General features: G+C 45.2%; 1 protein-coding gene and 2 non-coding genes across 3 annotated transcripts; all 3 read left to right on the forward strand.

Moving 5' to 3' along the window:
- The first annotated feature begins 10053 nt into the window (after positions 1-10053).
- Positions 10054-15971, forward strand: RPL3 (ribosomal protein L3). The gene is made up of 9 exons (XM_075286919.1): positions 10054-10103; positions 10645-10837; positions 11754-11922; positions 12488-12623; positions 13606-13792; positions 14076-14236; positions 14313-14414; positions 15213-15428; positions 15851-15971. Exons 1-9 carry the CDS (start codon positions 10101-10103, stop codon positions 15890-15892), a joined length of 1209 nt encoding a protein of 402 aa, XP_075143020.1. The 5' UTR covers positions 10054-10100; the 3' UTR covers positions 15893-15971.
- On the forward strand, positions 13902-13995 carry LOC142218963 (small nucleolar RNA U83B). The gene has a single exon (XR_012717491.1). It is a non-coding gene; the product is annotated as a small nucleolar RNA U83B (small nucleolar RNA).
- On the forward strand, positions 14886-14976 carry LOC142218964 (small nucleolar RNA U83B). Its single transcript, XR_012717492.1, has one exon. It is a non-coding gene; the product is annotated as a small nucleolar RNA U83B (small nucleolar RNA).
- Positions 15972-19278: the final 3307 nt, after the last annotated feature.

The following is a 19278-nucleotide window of genomic DNA, read 5'->3' on the forward strand; positions in this document are numbered from 1 at the left end:
GTAACATCACTGTGTGTATGATCACTGTACCGTGACATCATTGAGTGCATGATCCCTGTACCGTGACATCACTGTGCGCATGATCCCATTATGGTAACATCACTGTGTGTATGATCACTGTACCGTGACATCACTAGGTGCATTATCCCTGTACCGTGAAATTACTGTGTACATGTTCCCAGAATTTGGCATTACTGTGTGCATGATCCCTGCATGCTGACATCACTGTGTGCATCATCCTTGTACCGTGAGATGACTGTGTGTATGATCCCTGTACTGTAACATCACTGTGTGCATGATTCCTTTTCCGTGACATCTCTGTGTGCATGATCCCTACACCCTGACATCACTGTGCTCGTGATCCCTGTACTTTGACATCTCTGTGTGAATAATCCCTGTACCGTGACATCACTGTGTGCATGATCCCAGAATATTGACATCACTGTGTGCATGATTCCTGTACCATGACATTACTGTTTGCATTATCCCAGAATTTGGCATTACTGAGTGCACGATCCCTGAACTGTGACATCACTGTGTGCATGATTCCTGTACCATATCATCACTGTGTGCATGATCCCTGTACTGTGACATCACTGTGGGCATGATTTCTGTTTGATGACCTCACGCTGTGAATGATCCCTGTATCCTGACATCACTGTTAGCATGATCCCTGTACTGTGACATCATTGTGTGGATGATCCCTGTACCGTGACGTCACTGTGTGCATGATCACTGTTCCGAGACATCTCTGTTTGCATTCTGTACCGTGACATCACTGTGTACATGATCTCATTCCCCTGACATCACTGTGTTCATGATCCCTGTACTGCGACATCACTGTGTGCATGATCCCTGTACTGCGACATCACTGTGTGCATGATCCCTGTACTGTGACATCACTGTGTGCATGATCCCTGTACTGTGACATCACTGTGTGCATGATCCCTGTTCCGTGACATCTATGTGTGCATTATTCCTCTATTGTGACATCATTGTGTGCCTGATCCCTGAACTGTGACATCACTGTGTGCATGATCCCTTTACCGTGACATCACTGTGTGCATGATCCCAGAATATTGACATCACTGTGTGCATGATTCCAGTACCATGACATTACTGTTTGCATTATCCCAGAATTTGGCATTACTGAGTTCACGATCCCTGAACTGTGACATCACTGTGTGCATGATCACTGTACGAAGACATCACTGTGTGCATGCTCTCATTTCTGTGACATCACTGTGTGCATGATTCCTGTACCGTATTATCACTGTGTGCATGATCCCTGTACCCTGAAATCACTGTTTGCGTGATCCTTGTACCTTGACATTACTGTGCTCATGATCCCAGAATACTGACATCACTGTGTGCATGATCCCTGTACCGTGAAATCACTGTGTGCATGATTTCTGTCCTGTGAAATCACTGTGTGTATGATCCCTGTACCGTGCCATTACTGTGTGCATGATCCCAGAATATTGACATCACTGTGTGCATGATCCCTGTACCATGGCATTACTGTGTGCATGATCCCAGAATATTGTCATCACTGTGTGCATGATCCCTGTATGGTGACATAACTGTGTGCATGATCCCTGTACCGTGACATCACGGTGTGCATGATTTCTGTCCTGTGAAATCACTGTGTGCATGATTCCGGTACCGTGGCATTGCTGTGTGCATGATCCCAGAATATTGGCATCACTGTGTGCATGATCCCTGTATGGTAACATCACTGTGTGCTTGATCCCTGTATGCTGACATCACTCTGTGCATGATCCCTATACTGTGACATTACTGTGTGCTTGATCCCTGTATGCTGACATCACTGTGTGCATTATTCCTGTACTATGACATCATTGTGTGCATGATCCCTGATCTGTAACATCACTGTGTGCATGATCCCAGAATACTGATATCACTGTGTGCATGATTCCTGTACTGACATCACTGTGTGCATGATCCCTGTATGGTGACATCACTGTGTGCTTGATCCCTGTACGCTATCATCACTGTGTGCATGATCCCTGTATTGTGACTTCACTGTGTGCTTGATCCCCGTATGCTGACATCACTGTGTGCATTATTCCTGTACTATGACATCATTGTGTGCATGATCCCTGTACCGTGACCTCACAGTGTGCATGATCCCTGTTCTGTGACATCTCTGTGTGCATTATTCCTGTACCGTGACATCACTGTGTGCATGATCCCTTTACCGTGATATCATTGTGTGCATGATCCCTTTACCGTGACATCACTGTGTGCATGATTTTTGTTCCGTGACATCTCTGTGTGCATGATACCTGTACCGTGACATCACTGAGTACATGATCCCAGAATTTTTACATCACAGTGTGCATGATCCCTGCACTCTATCATCACTGTGCTCATGATCCCTGTACGTTGACATCTCTTTGTGCATAATCCCTGTACCGTTGCATTACTGTGTGCCTATTCACTGTGACATCACTGTGTGCATGATTCCTGTATGCTGACATCACTATGTGCATGATTTCTGTCCTGTGAAATCACTTTGTGCAAAGATACAAGTACTTTGCACATTTGGAAGCCCAGATTATGGATCTAAATGAGCAAATTGTAACACTGAGATTCATTTTTTAACTTGGAAAGGAGTCTGTTTCTCTCAGATCAGCAACTTGCTGGGGCAAGTGCAGAGGGGGATGGTAGCATGGAGGTGCAGGAACTTGAGGCAGCTAGCTGGGTGACAGTTAGAAAGCAGCCGGGTAAAGGGAAGAGTGCCAGGGAGGTTAGTCCCTAACTGGCACACCCCAACAAGTTTGCTAAATTGACAGATGAGGGGGACGTTAGTGCAGGGGTAACACTGCTGCAGCATGACACTTCCTCTGAAAGCCAGGGGAATTTCTGCTCCAGTAAGAAGGGGGATAGGAGCGCAGAGAACACTAGATAGGTGCTGGTAATGGGAGATTCAATTATTAGGGGAACAGATAGGACAATCTGTCATAAAGACGGGGAACGTCGTAAGGTGTGTTGCCTTCCTGGCGCTCAAGTTTGACATATTGTGGATCGGGTTGACAGATTACTGGGTGGGGCTGGTGTGGATCCAGCGGTCATGGTGCACGTTGGCACAAATGACAAAGTTAGCGGTAGGTGGAAGGTTATTATTATTTCAGTGATTTAGAGAGCAAGCTGAAGGCAAGAACCTCCAGGGTAGTGTTCTCAGAAATACTGCCTGTTCCACAAGCTACACAGGAAAGGCAGCGGGAGATTAGAGAGGTAAACAAGTGGCACTAGAGTTGGTGTAGGAAGGAGGGGTTTGGGTTCCTGGAGAACTGGGCCGACTTTGCTGTGGGCTACAGGTTCTATGCTAGGGATGGGCTGCAGCTCAAACTGGAGGGTGCAGCTGTGCTGGGGGAGAAGATGGCTAGACGGTTGGAGGAGTGTTTAAACTAGGTACTGGGGGGAGGGTAACAGATGTAGGGGGCAAGATAGTGTAGAAATGGAAAGAGGGGTAAATACTGTAGCTGGGGGTGGGGTTAGAACAGTCAATAGGCAGTGGAAAAGTAGGGAAGATAAATCCGTGAACTGTATGTATACGAATGCCCGAAGCCTCACTAACAAGATGGAGGAACTAGAACTGATGATGTTGGAAGAAAATTATGACCTGGTGGGGGTAAGTGAGACAGGGGTACAGTATGTTTAGAAAGGAGTGTACAAATAAGAAAGGGGGAGGGGTTTGCTTATATGTAAAATCCTGCCTTAAGCGTGAGGATATCTGGGAGGAAAATGAATATAAAAAAACATTGCCTGCGTGTGGGGATGGGGCTATTGGCTGTGGGGCTAGGGGGCATTCACACTACTGTTGGTGACCGTCAGCAGTGCCTGTAGCCATTGTCCGTTACAAGATTTTAGCAATGGACACTAGCTGAACCGTCAGAAATCCGTTAAAATTTCCATTCATTCCTTTCATTTCCATGGGATTTTATCTTGTGTCTGTTTACACCCAAGTCTGTTGTTTTCCAGCAGGCAAAAAAAACCCTTCATGCAGGACTTTTGTCAGTTAGAAAAAAAACGGCAAGTGTCCATTATTTTTTTTAACGTTAAAGTCTATGGGCAATGGATTTATAATGGACAGTAACTGATAGCCATAACAGGTATGAGAACAAACATTTTCCTTTTTTTTAAACGGACACCTTCTGAACAGAATCCAACGGTAGTGTGAACCCTGCCGTAATGGATATTACCTGTGCTCAGGTAGGATCCCATTTATTGCAAATATATATGAAAAAAGAATCCATCACTCTGAAGGTAAGTAGTAAATGTGCAGAATTATTAATAGCAATCTAGATCAATCCGTGACATTTTGATCCATAACAAGGCTTTTCTCAAACACTCCAGTAACCATATGGTAACAATATGTATAAAATAAATAATATATAGTACTAAATATAAATGCATAATAAGTTTAATCGAAAATCAGGTAAAAACACCTACGCTAGGTTCACACTAGCGTTCGGGTCTCCGTTCTGTGGTTTCCGTCTTCTGCATGCAGAAGACGGAAACCTGTCAGACCGAGCGCGGCGGTGAGCATTTTATGCTCTCCACCGCGAAACCGGTTTTTTAAAACCGGACACAGAGTACTGCATGTCCGACTCTGTGTCCGATTTAAAAAAAAAAAACGGTTTTGTGGCGGAGAGCATAAAACGCTCACAGCAAGACATCTTTCAAACCCATTCAAATGAATGGGTGAGAGAGTCCTGCAGGTTTCCATCTCCTGCCTCTGTTTTGTGCAGGAAACGGAAACCTGCAGAACGGAGACCAGGCGCAGATGTGAACGAGCCCTTAGAAATATAAAGTACAAAGACCTGCTTTCTTCGTTAGACCTCTAGCAGAAAAGATTCTACCTATGAATTATGCATAATCCGTACTGCACAGTGATACTAAAATTAATACAGGCACTCTAATCAGTGAATGTCTGTGTTATGATGGACTATATACACATTATGTAGAGCTAGAGCAGGCTCTAGTGATGGAAAATAATCATCTACCACATAAGAGAAAATGTATATATTTGTAGGGAGAACAAAACCCATGTATAGTGGTCCTCTTGGGAGAACATTGTTTCCCATTGGCGACACTATAAAGGGGTTTATCAATCATTTCTACTTTAGGTCAGGGCCCCACGTAGCTTAAACACTGCAATTTGGCTGTGGCGCAAGCGCACCAGCAAGAAACAAGGAGTTTTATAGTACCTGCAAAGTGGATGAGATTCTGCCATTCCAAACACACTCGCGTTTTGAGGGCCATTCAACAAGTATGGAGAAGATCTGCCTGAAGCGGATTTTTTCCTCTCCAAAATCCTTGCCAAAAATCTCTGTGTGAACTCAGCCTAAATATTCTTTGAATGGAGCATCTGAACAGAGATCAGGCTGCACTTGCCCTGCACACTTGGTTGTGTACATGAGGCCTAAGGGCTCGTTCACATCTGCGTTCATCGCTCCTTATTGTAGGTTTCCGTTTCCTGCATAAAACAGATGCAGGAGACGGAAACCTGCAGGAGACTTTCTCACCCATTCATTTGAATGGGTGAGAAAGCTGTCCGGCCGTCAGCGGCAGTGAGCGTTTTGCGCTCTCCGCCGCGAAACCGGGTTTTATAATCCGGACACAGAGTCGGACATGCAGTACTCTGTGTCCGGATAAAAAAATCCGGTTTCGCGGCGGAGAGCCTAAAACGCTCACCGCCGCGCACGGCCGGACCCGGTCTATGGTTTCCGTCTTCTGCCATGCAGAAGACGGAAACCATAGAACGGAGACATGAACGCAGGTGTGAACCCAGCGTAAGGATAGGCAATCAATATCGGACTTGTGATGGTCGACACCCTTTTCAAGCTTATGTACAAAGGAGAATGAGTCTGAGGAGAGGTTAAAGGGGTTTTCTGGGCAAAAAAATTATTTTTAAAAAAGATCTGTTATTATTCCATTGATAGCACTAGGTGCCCCCAAATACCTTTCACAATGTTTTGAGTGATTTCTGGCTTTCTCTGGTGTCCTCTGGATTTGTTTACAAGGGTAGCTTCCTGCTGTCTTAGCCTACAACTACCATGATGCATTGCAGTTCACTCAGATACCCCCTCTCATTTCCTCCCTCACAACCCCCAACTTTCACATGACCGCCCCAGGCATATGGGTAACTATACTTTTTTTTTTAAATTAGAAGTTAGGTGGAGGGAGGGGGTAACATTTTAATTCATCCTGGACAACCCCCTTCAAGGCTATATTCAGGCAACTGAAATGCAAAACAGACTACCTTTTTTCACAGCCGTCATGCACCCCTTTTCACAGATCTATATATATCAGAATTCATGGAGGGATCCATGAAAATGGACAAAAATACATCATGGCATATATTTTGACATTTGAGCTTTTTTTTTTGTTGCAGATTTTTTTTCTATCAAAAAAGATTTATTTAATATTTTCAAAGGGTAACAAAAGTACTACAGAAATAAGGGTGGAGAAAACGGTCATTACAATAACCAACATGAATGGGGCGTGAGCAGGGGGAGTCAGGAATCAGCAATTTAAGGTACATCCAAATGTGACAGGAAAAAAGATCAAAAAGGTTAAGGAAAACTGCTATAGAGGTCGGAGCGAGACTCCGGGACTTGTTGCGGATTTTGCTGCGATTTTTTTGAGCCAAAGTCAGGAGTGGCTTGAAAAAGAATGGGAAATATAAAAGAAGCTCTTAGACATTTCCCTTCTGTTGAATCCACTCCCGACTTTGGCTCAAAAAAAACCACAGCAAATTCTGCAACAAAAAATGCTCTGTTTCACAGCAAGGGGCCTTAGGCTACAGATTTTCTCTATGTTGTTCTGTTATTTTATTTAAAACCATTTCCATTAACTATGTCAATTGGATTTTTCTGATCGCAAATGCCATCAGTATCTGTCACACATAGCAACTTCCTTTAATGGCCACTTAGGATACATCTGCGCACAGCTCGCCATTGTTTGTTGTCTTCTAAACAACGGAGAGCTGGACCACTATAATAGAGGTTACCTGTACATAATAGACTATAATAGGATATGTCGGGTGTTTGTGGTTTTTATACTGAAACCAGCGCAGAAAAAAAACTCCTCTGTGCAGGACTTTTCTCTCCACCGATTTCTGGAAGTTTCTGCTGCGGAGTCTCCAATCGATGTCACAGATGTGAACAGCCCCTAAGGGTGCATGCACACTGAGTAACGCCGGGCGTGTATGAGAGCCGTACACGCCGGCGTTACAGCAGGGCTGCCAAACACTTCCCATTCACTTCAATGGGAGCGCTCGTAACAGCAGCGTTTACGAGCGCTCCCATTGAAGTGAATGGGAAGTGTTCGGCAGCCCTGCTGTAACGCCGGCGTGTACGGCTCTCATACACGCCCGGCGTTACTCAGTGTGCATGCACCCTAACACTGAGTTCACGTGTCCAGCGTCAGTTGTAGTTTTCCTCCAGTGTGGTGCAGAAAACGATATCAGAACAAATCTCATAATTTTCTATGGGATAAGTTTTATAATCCAGAGCATCAGGTATTGCACCGCAGATATCTAGAAGCCAGATCAGAAAATATTACCTGCAGTGTTTTTTTGGCCAGTTCTTGGCCAGGTTGTGCCTGGTCTTAGTACAAGTAATAGAACTCTACTGGTTGTCACCTCGTTGCATGTCCCAGGCAGCAACTGTAGTGAAGATCCAAGTGTATCAAGTCATAGCTTCTGGCTGAACACACTTTTAGCGAAGACTACCAAGTGACTCCTCTTTGCACACATGCACTGCTTAGTGAAGGGGAACACTGCACGTGTCTAGTATAGCATATGGGTGAAAACTTCTGCCCCATGTCCCTGGCCAACTGCCTGCTATGGTATTTCCTATGAAGGAGAGTGAGGAGTTCCCAATCATAAAGTCATTAAGTATATATACTCGAGTATAAGCCGACCCAAATATAAGCCGAGGCCCCTAATTTTATCATAAAAAACTGTGAAAACTTATTGTCTTGAATATAAGCTGAGGGGGGAAAATGCATGACATTCTGTTTGTGCTCAGGTCACCTCTGGCCTCATCAATGTCCTATACACAAATGGATTGTGTCCCATTGGTCTTAGCAATCACATAACATTTGTGTACATATCACTGCTGAGACCAGTAGGTGCTCGCAGTGGTGATCTAAGCACAAACACAGTGTCATCAGGAGATGTCATCTGGGACCAAGAACACCCAAGTATAATAATCGGAGCCCCAGGGGAGGGAACATAATAAACAGTGTTACTCACCTCTCCGGGATCCGATGTTAATCCTAGCAGGCTTTGGGCTTGTATGATAATGTTGCAGATGTCACATGATCTGGCATATTACTAGGCCCAAAGCCTGTGCTAGCAGTAACAGGCTATTACTACTAGCACAGGCTTCGGGCCTATATGGTACTGCTAGCACAGGCTTTGGATCCTGGAGAGGTGAGTAAAACTGTTTATTATGTTCTCTCACCTCCCCTAGGGCTCCGATTATTATACTCGGGGGTTTCACTGCCGGCCTCCACGGCCTATAGTAGAATGGGAAGCGGTGGCGGCAGTGAGCAGGCCCGGGAAGGTAGGTAAATAGGCCGCTACCTGCTGGGGATACTCCAGCAGGTAGAAGCCTATTATTAAAAAAAAAAAAAAAAGTTATTTTACTTACTGACCTCACCACTGCTCCCACTGCCGCCTCCTCCTCACCTGGCAGTAAGATGTATGCGTCTCAGCGTAGGAAGCGTGATGACACCACCTGCGCTGAGACGGAGATGCCTAAATCAGTGCAGCAGAAGGCCGCTTGGGTTGTTTTAAGAGCAACCTTCTCCTGCGCTAGTTTAGGGATAAAAAGACACGCCCGGTGCAGGCTTGAGCTTACGTGGCCACGTCACCCACCATGTGATGGAGCAGTTTTGCAGGTTTCTGTTTCCTGCCCAAAACTGGACAGGAGACGAAAACCTGCAGTCATTTTTCAAACCCATTCATTTGAATGGGTTTGAAAAGTGTCCAGCCGCGAGCGCCAAAACGCGTGGCGCTGGTGTGAACCCAGCGTAAGGTGCAGAATGAGGGATGTGATTAATCTTTGGCACAAGAAAAATGCGCTTATGATGAGCCACAAGTACACACAGACAACGAGCATAGATGGATTGAAAAATCCCCCTCTCCCCATTTGCTCCACATTGATCATTTTAGCATTATCATACTGTAGTCAGCGTCTTCAATAGGCTAGGTCAGGGGTAGGGAACGTATGGCTCTCCAGCTGTTGCAAAACTACAACTCCCAGCATGCATACTTGCTCTGCTGTTCTTGGAACTCCCATGAAAGTGAATGGAGCATGCTGGGAGTTGTAGTTTCACAGCAGCTGGAGAGCCGAAGGTTCCCTACCCCTGTTCTAGGCTGACACTGTGACACAGTGCTTTTTTTTTTTTTTTTGCTGATCTGCTTGTGGTTTGTAATTGCAGTTATGAATAGGACATATTACTACGTATGTCTCCTGTATGCTAACAGCCATTAATATGAGAACCTCTGGAGTACTGACTGTTAGCAGACAGGTAAGATGCGGAGTAACACGTGCTATTCAATACTACAATTAAAACACCGTGTATTTCCTGAGTCTTTGCATAAACTTAATATAGTTGTCGATAAAAGTGTAAAAATGGCTGCAATGATTAGGGGGCGCTCAGAATACCCCGCTGTCTGCCCCAGGGCTTCCGTGCTAAACCCTGGGAACACTGGTCAGGGGACAGCTTGCCGGCTGTTCATTGTCTGATCTATAACGGTAGGTTTGTAAAGAGGCCCCTGTGTAAGACTAGGTGTGCATAGAAACACTTGTATCCCAGATGGACGGGCAGGACATTGACATCACGGACAGACACCGGAGCGCACAACCCTACAACATGGAACATATCCAGCCTTGTCAGGGTGATGTCCGGTTCCTTATTAATAAAGTTGAAAGTGGAGGAGGAAGGGGGAAAAAAAAAAAAAAAAAAAAAAAAAAAAGTGGGCGTGTCCACTCGTACGTGTATAAATACGTAAGGCGCAGCCGCGTCGCTCTCTTCTAGTCCAGTCAGGAGACAAGATGGTGAGTGAAGCTTAGAGGCCTGGAGACAATCCGCCCCGTATACCGGCCATCCTGTCACCGGGCCATCTATAACCTTCATGGCTGTACCGGGGGGGATGATGTCCGCAGTGTACGATCTGTAGCTGCCGTGTGATCGTGATAGAAACCGCAGCTGGTGTAGTGGAGGCCTGTGCGTTACCGCGGCCTGCACCGCGTGCTTTAGTAGGCTTATGGCTGATGTGTGACTGTTCTCGTGTTCGGTCAGAGCGTAATGTGAATGGCAATGCTGTATGTGAAGGATTGATTAGGTGACTACCGCTTGTAGTGTGAATGGTGCCGCAGAGGGCCGTTACTGTGTAGCCGTACTATATGACCTGTGGCCTTGTCTGTTGTTAGCTAGCCCTCTCCTCGGCTCTGTAATGGGGTCTGGGTGAGCTGTGGCCCACTTCTATGCTGTGTGTGTAGTCGTTAGACTGGTGGGGGAGGGGATGTGCTGTGACTGTTCTGCTTCTCAATGTCATATAATGAAGATAACCTAGGCCTTATATTTTTCTCTATCTAGTCTCACCGAAAGTTCTCAGCTCCCAGACATGGGTCCCTGGGCTTCCTGCCACGCAAGCGCAGCAAGAGACATCGTGGCAAGGTCAAGAGCTTCCCTAAGGATGAGCCCAGCAAACCCATCCATCTGACTGCCTTCTTGGGCTACAAGGCTGGCATGACCCACATTGTTAGAGAGGTGGACAGACCTGGCTCAAGTGAGTGTGAACCTTAGGGGAAATGTTGTAGTAATGAGGGTTCTCATAGGATAGGTCATCAGAGATGGGGGGGGGGGGGGGGGGTGTCTGACTGGTCAATGCACACCCTGGCACGGCACTGTACGCATGTTTGTGGCTATACCTGGTACTGCATCTCAGGCCCTCTCATGTAAAACAGACATGTTCTTTCCCAATCACATATTTTCAGGTGCTGCACTTTAACTTTTGAGACCTGTAAATTGTCAGTATAGTAATGAGTTTATAGCTGTAGGGCCTTGGGACACAGGTTAGAGGTCGCATATGATATTTCATGTAATGTATTGGGCACCTGGTGATTCTGCACTACTGCTGGTATGTTCCACCCAATCCATATCACTAAATGGTGCCACTCTACAGGTGAGCGAATAGATAATTGGTAACCTGACAAACAGTCTAAAGGGCTACACATGATGAAACTCTTTCGACGGGCGGACTGACTGACATCCTATGGATGTCTCTGCTGAATGTCGATTGCTGACTGTAGCTCCTTATCTGCTTTAGTTTGAGCCTGCCAGAGACTAAGAAGTGGCCCATGTTGACTATTCTGACAGCTTATTGTGAATGGCCTTAATTACCATGTGAGAATAGTTTTGGTAGCTCAATTTTGAGTTGCATTTTGCATACTGTGCCATGTTATGTTATTGACAGACTTGTACATGAGTATACAAATATACCTATGGGTATGTATAGAACATCTGGGCACTGGCACAACTTTATACTTTTGCATAAAGAACCCATGGTTTAGTGACAGGGTAAAACTTTCTATGGGTAGTTTAAGGGAGTCATCCTACTAAAACCTATATGAAATGGTGTTTTGGAGTAAAGGGTATAGCAAGTTGTTCACACTAGACTAAGTCTTGGTACGGTTATTTTTCAGAGGTGAATAAGAAAGAAGTTGTGGAGGCAGTGACTGTTGTGGAGACTCCCCCTATGGTCATTGTTGGAATTGTTGGCTACGTCCAAACTCCACGTGGTCTTCGCAGCTTCAAGACTATCTTTGCTGAGCACATCAGTGATGAATGCAAGAGGCGCTTCTACAAGAACTGGTAAGGACTGGGCTGCTACTTCAACTATTTGGTGATGTAGTCAAAAGGTGGTTGTGACAATAACATTTCATAGTCTTTAAGATAACACCAGTAGATACTTTGTCGTAAACCACCTTACCCTTCAGTTTGACACTAGCTTAACTGTTAAGCAACATCTTGCATTAAAGTTCCCAGCATATAGTCTGCTCATATAGCTTTTTAGTTCCCAGCATATAGTCTGCTCATACAGCTTTTTAGTTCCCAGCATATAGTCTGCTCATACAGCTTTTTAGTTCCCAGCATATAGTCCGCTCATATAGCTTTTTTCTGAGCATTGAATGTACATTAAGTTTACCGACATTCATTTGTTAATACTAAATGTACCTGGAATGAACATTGGCAGCTCCTCTCAGCTCTGGCCTTGCCTGCCTGTGTCTGATGAGCTCCAGGCTCCGCTTGCTGGCTGAAAATCTCCTTTGAAGCCATGCAATGAGCCGAATACTAGAAATGGTCTGGTACCTTCCGCTCTTGTCCTTCATTGGGCATGATGATGGTCCAGTCCAACTTGCATGCTCTGCTATTAAAGGTACAAATCCAAGAAGAAGGCCTTCACCAAGTACTGCAAGAAGTGGCAAGATGACGAAGGCAAGAAGCAGTTGGAGAAAGACTTTGCAAGCATGAAGAAATACTGCCAGGTCATCAGGGTCATTGCCCACACACAGGTATGTCTTAGTCATTGTACCTTAATGTAAATTTTACTCTAGGGGGAAGCTTTTTGGCAGTTTCTGTCCCTAAAAACTGCTTACAGCCCTATATGGAAGATGAGGGAAGAGCAGTGTTAGGGCTCGTTCACATCTGAGCCCTGGCCTCCATTATGCAGGTTTCAGTTTCCTCCCCGAAACTGGGCAGGAGACGGAAACTTGCAGTCATTTTTCAAACCCATTCATTTGAATGGGATTGGAAAGTGTCGCTGCGTGGAGCACAAAACGCTCACAGCCGGACACTGTCTGCCAGGTTTCCGTCTGCTGTCGGCAGAAGACTGAAATCGGGCGCTGGTGTGAACCAAGCATAAGCATAACTTGGGTTTAATGCTTATGTAAGTTGCATGACTGAGAAATTCATTTTAATGCACGTGGCAGTGATGCAGCCTGTTCCTAGGATATGTTTCTTCTCCTCACCTGGATGGTGCAGTCCTGAGGGGGTTCAAAGCTGCTTAAAGCCTTCCTTCAAACGCAATTGCAAGTGCTGTGCAGTAAAAGCACATGGCTCCCCATAGACTATAATGGGGGTCCATTTGCTTGCTACCCAATCTCTGAAGGGATCATGCGGACAGAAAAGCAGTTTACAATATACTTTTCTGTTCGCATAATTCTTGCAGGCAGCGTGTGGCAAGCACACGGACCCCCATCATAGTCTATGGGGTCCATGTGCTTTTACTGCACATCGTTTGCAATTGCGTTTGGTATTCCGTTCGGGGGATCCCCATGCAGACTTCCCCGGATGGAATACAAACGCAGCTGTGAACCAACCCTAAGAAAGCAAATATTGTGGGGCAGACTGATGAGACTTTATCGACGGGCGGACAGATGATTGATTCTTGCAATCCTTGTTGAATGTCGATTTTCTGACTTGTGCTCCTATTAGTCTGACTCATTCTTGGGCAGGTTTTTGTGCAAAATTTAAACACTTGACCTCTGTTTTAAGATGCGCCTGCTCCCACTGCGTCAGAAGAAGTCTCATCTCATGGAGATCCAGGTGAATGGAGGGACAATTTCCGAGAAGGTAGATTGGGCTCGCGAGAAGCTGGAGCAGCAGGTGGCAGTGTCTGGAGTTTTCGGTCAGGATGAAATGATAGATGTCATTGGAGTCACCAAGGGAAAAGGCTACAAAGGTAAGATTTGAAAGGGGCTTCTTCTTGTATGAGTTTGTAGTGCTAATATCATTGAGATTATGTTAAGTTAGACCCATGACTTGTGTATAGAGAAGTCTTTCTAATTTAGTCTGTTCTGTGATGAGGACATGGAATAAGCACTGGGCACAGTGCCTGAGTAACACTGAAGAATTATTCCATGCTGCCTTCCTTCTGAGAACAATTCATAGTAAAGTCTCTAAAAAAAAAAACCCCCCAAAACAAACTCGTATTCTCCTCTTAATCTATATGTTGTTCTACCTAGGTGTGACAAGCCGTTGGCACACAAAGAAGCTGCCACGCAAGACTCACAGAGGTCTGCGCAAGGTTGCTTGTATTGGAGCTTGGCATCCTGCCAGAGTAGCCTTCTCTGTGGCTCGTGCTGGTCAGAAAGGATATCATCACCGCACTGAAATCAACAAGAAGGTAGGTCTGGTCAAAGTAAGGCTTGCTGTGTATGTGGCTAGGAATGCACTTGAACTAAAGTCTTGCTTTCTTGCAGATCTATAAGATTGGACAAGGATACCACTCAAAAGATGGTAAACTTGTAAAGAACAATGCTTCAACTGACTACGATCTGTCAGACAAGAGTATTAATCCACTGGTAAGTTCTGATCTGGGTTGCTACAATTGTTTTTAATCAGATGTTTATAATGGGTTACTCAATGTTTTTGTGAGACTTGTTCATATGGGGAGTGGTCTAAAAATTAAGAAATCACTCTGTCAAACTCCCAGTTTCTTTGGTTGTCCCTGCTGATCTTTCAGTGCTGGCGTCATGTACTTTAATCACTTGGCCAGTGCAGGACAGTTGTGTTCATGTATGGATTGTGACTAAAGAGGCCACTGTTTAATGTCAGGAGTCACAACATTGATGTACCTGCCTGCAGGACTGTATACAATATTCCGGACTAGACCCTTTATTTGCAAGAACATTGTACATGTATTCAGTCATACAAATGTAACTGCTTTTAAGAAACTGAAGCATTATTTGTACAGCGTAAACTGGAAACTGCAAAACATCTTGCACTTTATTTGGCTGTCCCGAGGTTTTTGGTCCATAGTGCTAATTGAGCGGCCTGTCCTGTGATGAAGCAATGGAAATCGCACTGGACAGTGCCTGAAAATCATGATTAAGATTTCCATGCTGCCTTCCTTCTGAGGACTTGTTGCCTGCTTAACTCCCTGTTGTATAATCCCTGTTACCCTTGTCAGTTCACTTTATTAGCGGCTTTCCAGTCCTCCATGACTTGTGTATGTACAAAATACATTCAGTACTGCCATAAGCCCTTGTTTTCTAGCCCAGACTTTGCACATTCTAAAATTGGGAACGAATGGTTATTGGGCTCTTTATTTATTTATTTTTTTTTCTAAAATTAACAATTTTTTTTTCCTCCTTTTTTAGGGTGGTTTCGTTCATTATGGAGAAGTGAAAAATGACTTCATCATGCTTAAGGGCTGTGTTATTGGGACCAAGAAAAGAGTTCTCACGCTGCGCAAGTCCCTCCTTGTGCAGACCAGTCGTCGTGCATTGGAGAAGATCGACCTGAAGTTCATCGACACAACATCCAAATTTGGACATGGACGTTTCCAGACAGTGGAGGAAAAGAAGGCTTTCATGGTAAGTTGTAACTTGTGTAAATTGCTAATAGCGCTGTTGTAAAATGTCATTAATTAGTGTCTACATGTCTACACTGCTGTGCTCTATGAATCCTTTGGGCTAACCTGGGGAAATGTAGGTTTCCTCATGTGTTCCAGGGAATGAGACGAACCTAAAATGGCTAAACATGGGACCTTGTGTGCATTCCTCTCACAATACCCCTACTACTCTTATTACCCTCCACTTCCTGGTTTTGGAAATTTATGGGTGGAGATGCTCACACAGTCAAAACGATAACTGAGGCAAGCTACTACTCGGCCAGTGACTGGCTGACCATGCACCTCCATGTATTTCCTGTGCCAAGCCAACAGTGTGTGTGTTGAATTGTTTAGATTTAATCGAAATATCTAGATTTGTACTAACTCTTATCTTTTTCCTCAAAGGGTCCACTCAAGAAAGACCGTCTGGCAAAGGAGGAAGCATAAATCTAACCAGCTCTTGTCCTATCTACCATCTGGGATGCACACTGGTTTTGAGTTTTTCAATAAATTCTATTGAAATATATCTTGCGTTTTGTGTTTATTAAGGTATATCCCATTAAATCATGTTGACACTGCCCCAACGCTGTTACAGCTTATTCACACAATAGGATTTTACAGCAGTTTCCTAAGCTTGGCTAGAGCTGCTTCAACTTGGAGATGGAGACTTCTGCTTCTACCAGTTCTATCCCGCATATCAATTCTGAACTATATCTCTAGCTTTGTGTTCATTATAGGTAGACCTACCTGAATGGGCAGCTCCACCAATATTTTATTCTATCCCCTATCCTCTTTATTTTGGGAATTGTTACCCCAAAAAAAGTGAGAACAGTGTGTCTAAAACTGTCTACATCCAGAAGATAAGTAGGCAAAAATGAGCCTTGCATGTATTGTGGCCTGCCAGCTATAGTCTCCCACTGCAAAACTCAGCCTTATGTTCTTTCCTCCCTAAGGGTGCATTCACACAGAGGAAGTTGGCGGGCCCTGTGTCAGAATCAGTGCAGAAAAAATGACTTCCATTTACTTCAATGGGTTCCGTTTTCCGCGTGGAACACATTGAAATCAATGGGGGGGGGGGGGGGAGCCAATGGAAATCTTTTTCAGCACTGATTCTCACATGAAGTCTGCACTGAATCAGTGGCAACATCCTCCGTCTGAAAACACCCGAAAGGGGTGCACACCAAAGAGTACTGCAAGCTGTGTTCTCTAGGTGTTCACCATGAAATTAGTATATTTACCCTCTCATTGCTTTTTCCCAGCCATGTTCTTCACTATCCCTTAGAAAATAATAATAATAATAAAAAAATCCCTCTTAAATTCTATGCTGCGTACTTTTGGTGCATTCAATCTTTTAGTGGCACCCTTAACTGCACAGACATAAGCTGTGTGAGCTTTTCATTTATTCAATTCAGAGGATTTTGTGGGGGTGATATACAGGTAGTCCTCGACTTACGACGTTGATCCGTTCTTGTGCGGTGTCGTAAACCGAATTTCGACGTAAGTTGGAAACCTACCATACCGACGCCGCGTAGGAACGGATCAACCCCCCCCTTTAAAATAAAACCCTGAAACAGAATGTGAAACTTACCGTACGGTGCAGGGTGGGCGGGCATTCAGGCCTCCTCTTCCTCCGATGTTCCGTCCTCCTCCTCCGGCGCTCGCAAGCTGATAATGGCCTGGGTGCATGCGCAGTAGCCGTAATAGAAGCATCATGATACTGCGCATGTGCCCTGGCCATTAACAGTTCGCGAGCGCCGGAGGAAGTGGTCAGGACATCGGAGGAAGAGTCCTGAATGCCCGCCCGCCCACCCTGCACCGTACGGTAAGTTTCACATTCTGTTTCAGGGTTTTATTTTACAAGCTCACTTGTAACAGCAAGCTGCCAGCATTGATTTTCCGCAGGCTAGTCCTTGCTAGCTGGGAGTGCTGGCAGTTTTCTGTTACAAGGCAGCTGTCGTAACCACGAAACGTTGTAACCCGAGACTGTCGGAACCCGAGGACTACCTGTAATCTCTACTCTAGCAGTGGACCTCCAGTCTGTCAAAATTCAGCACCCTTGCTATGGTGGAAGTGGGAAAATTAAAATCTTAGTCTGATGATAGTGTTTAAAGGGGTGGCAAACTACTGTACCTGGTGCTCAAATGTCTCCCAGTGCAGTCTGGTATTCTTGAGCCTGGTGCCTCATTTTGCCAGAAGTCCCCACCAAGGCCATAACATCAGCGGTCATGTGCGACTGGGACGTCTACTGGAAGAAGGCACTCTATCATTGCAGACAAGTGTCTTTGGTGTATGTTCCTCTCCTCCCTGGCTTTATACATAGCAGGCTTCTATTCTGGTTTTTTTTTGTTTTTTTGAGCAGGTCCTATTCGAATTTGTTGGAACATACACTCACCGGCCACTTTATTAGGTACACCATGCTAGTAACGGGTTGGACCCCCTTTTGCCTTCAGAACTGCCTCAATTCTTCGTGGCATAGATTCAACAAGGTGCTGGAAGCATTCCTCAGAGATTTTGGTCCATATTGACATGATGGCATCACACAGTTGCCGCAGATTTGTCGGCTGCACATCCATGATGCGAATCTCCCGTTCCACCACATCCCAAAGATGCTCTATTGGATTGAGATCTGGTCACTGTGGAGGCCATTGGAGTACAGTGAACTCATTGTCATGTTCAAGAAACCAGTCTGAGATGATTCCAGCTTTATGACATGGCGCATTATCCTGCTGAAATTAGCCATCAGATGTTGGGTACATTGTGGTCATAAAGGGATGGACATGGTCAGCAACAATACTCAGGTAGGCTTTGGCGTTGCAACGATGCTCAATTGGTACCAAGGGGCCCAAAGAGTGCCAAGAAAATATTCCCCACACCATGACACCACCACCACCAGCCTGAACCGTTGATACAAGGCAGGATGGATCCATGCTTTCATGTTGTTGACGCCAAATTCTGACCCTACCATCCGAATGTCGCAGCAGAAATCGAGACTCATCAGACCAGGCAACGTTTTTCCAATCTTCAATTGTCCAATTTCGATGAGCTTGTGCAAATTGTAGCCTCAGTTTCCTGTTCTTAGCTGAAAGGAGTGGCACCCGGTGTGGTCTTCTGCTGCTGTAGCCCATCTGCCTCAAAGTTCGACGTACTGTGCGTTCAGAGATGCTCTTCTGGCTACCTTGGTTGTAACGGGTGGCTATTTGAGTCACTGTTGCCTTTCTATCAGCTCGAACCAGTCTGGCCATTCTCCTCTGACCTCTGGCATCAACAACGCATTTCCGCTCACAGAACTGCCGCTCACTGGATGTTTTTTCTTTTTCGGACCATTCTCTGTAAACCCTAGAGATGGTTGTGCGTGAAAATCCCAGTAGATCAGCAGTTTCTGAAATACTCAGACCAGCCCTTCTGGCACCAACAACCATGCCACGTTCAAAGGCACTCAAATCACCTTTCTTCCCCATACTGATGCTCGGTTTGAACTGCAGGAGATTGTCTTGACCATGTCTACATGCCTAAATGCACTGAGTTGCCGCCATGTGATTGGCTGATTAGAAATTAAGTGTTAACGAGCAGTTGGACAGGTGTACCTAATAAAGTGACCGGTGAGTGTAGACTGGAAGGCCATCTGCCTAGGCACTGGATAGCACACTGAGTCATGTTCATGAACACTAAAAAAGGCTAGCAGAAACACATCAGGTAAATTGCCTCTGTGGCTAAGTGGTGGCACTTACTGTCACTACTTCACAATGGTGTGTGACTTGGTGTATGGTTCTCAGAAATCAATGATGAGTTAGCGTGTGCTGCTCTTGAGTGGATTCAGCTTTAGGTTCAATGGC

The sequence above is a fragment of the Leptodactylus fuscus genome, chromosome 9 (genome assembly GCF_031893055.1).
Source record: "Leptodactylus fuscus isolate aLepFus1 chromosome 9, aLepFus1.hap2, whole genome shotgun sequence".
Lineage (NCBI taxonomy): Eukaryota > Metazoa > Chordata > Amphibia > Anura > Leptodactylidae > Leptodactylus > Leptodactylus fuscus.

Bases quoted from the DNA above. Each gene is read 5' to 3' on its own strand.
- RPL3 (XM_075286919.1), top strand. The intron at 10,838-11,753 runs GTGAGTGTGAAC...GTTATTTTTCAG, and splicing joins GGTGGACAGACCTGGCTCAA to AGGTGAATAAGAAAGAAGTT. The intron at 14,415-15,212 runs GTAAGTTCTGAT...CTCCTTTTTTAG, and splicing joins ACAAGAGTATTAATCCACTG to GGTGGTTTCGTTCATTATGG.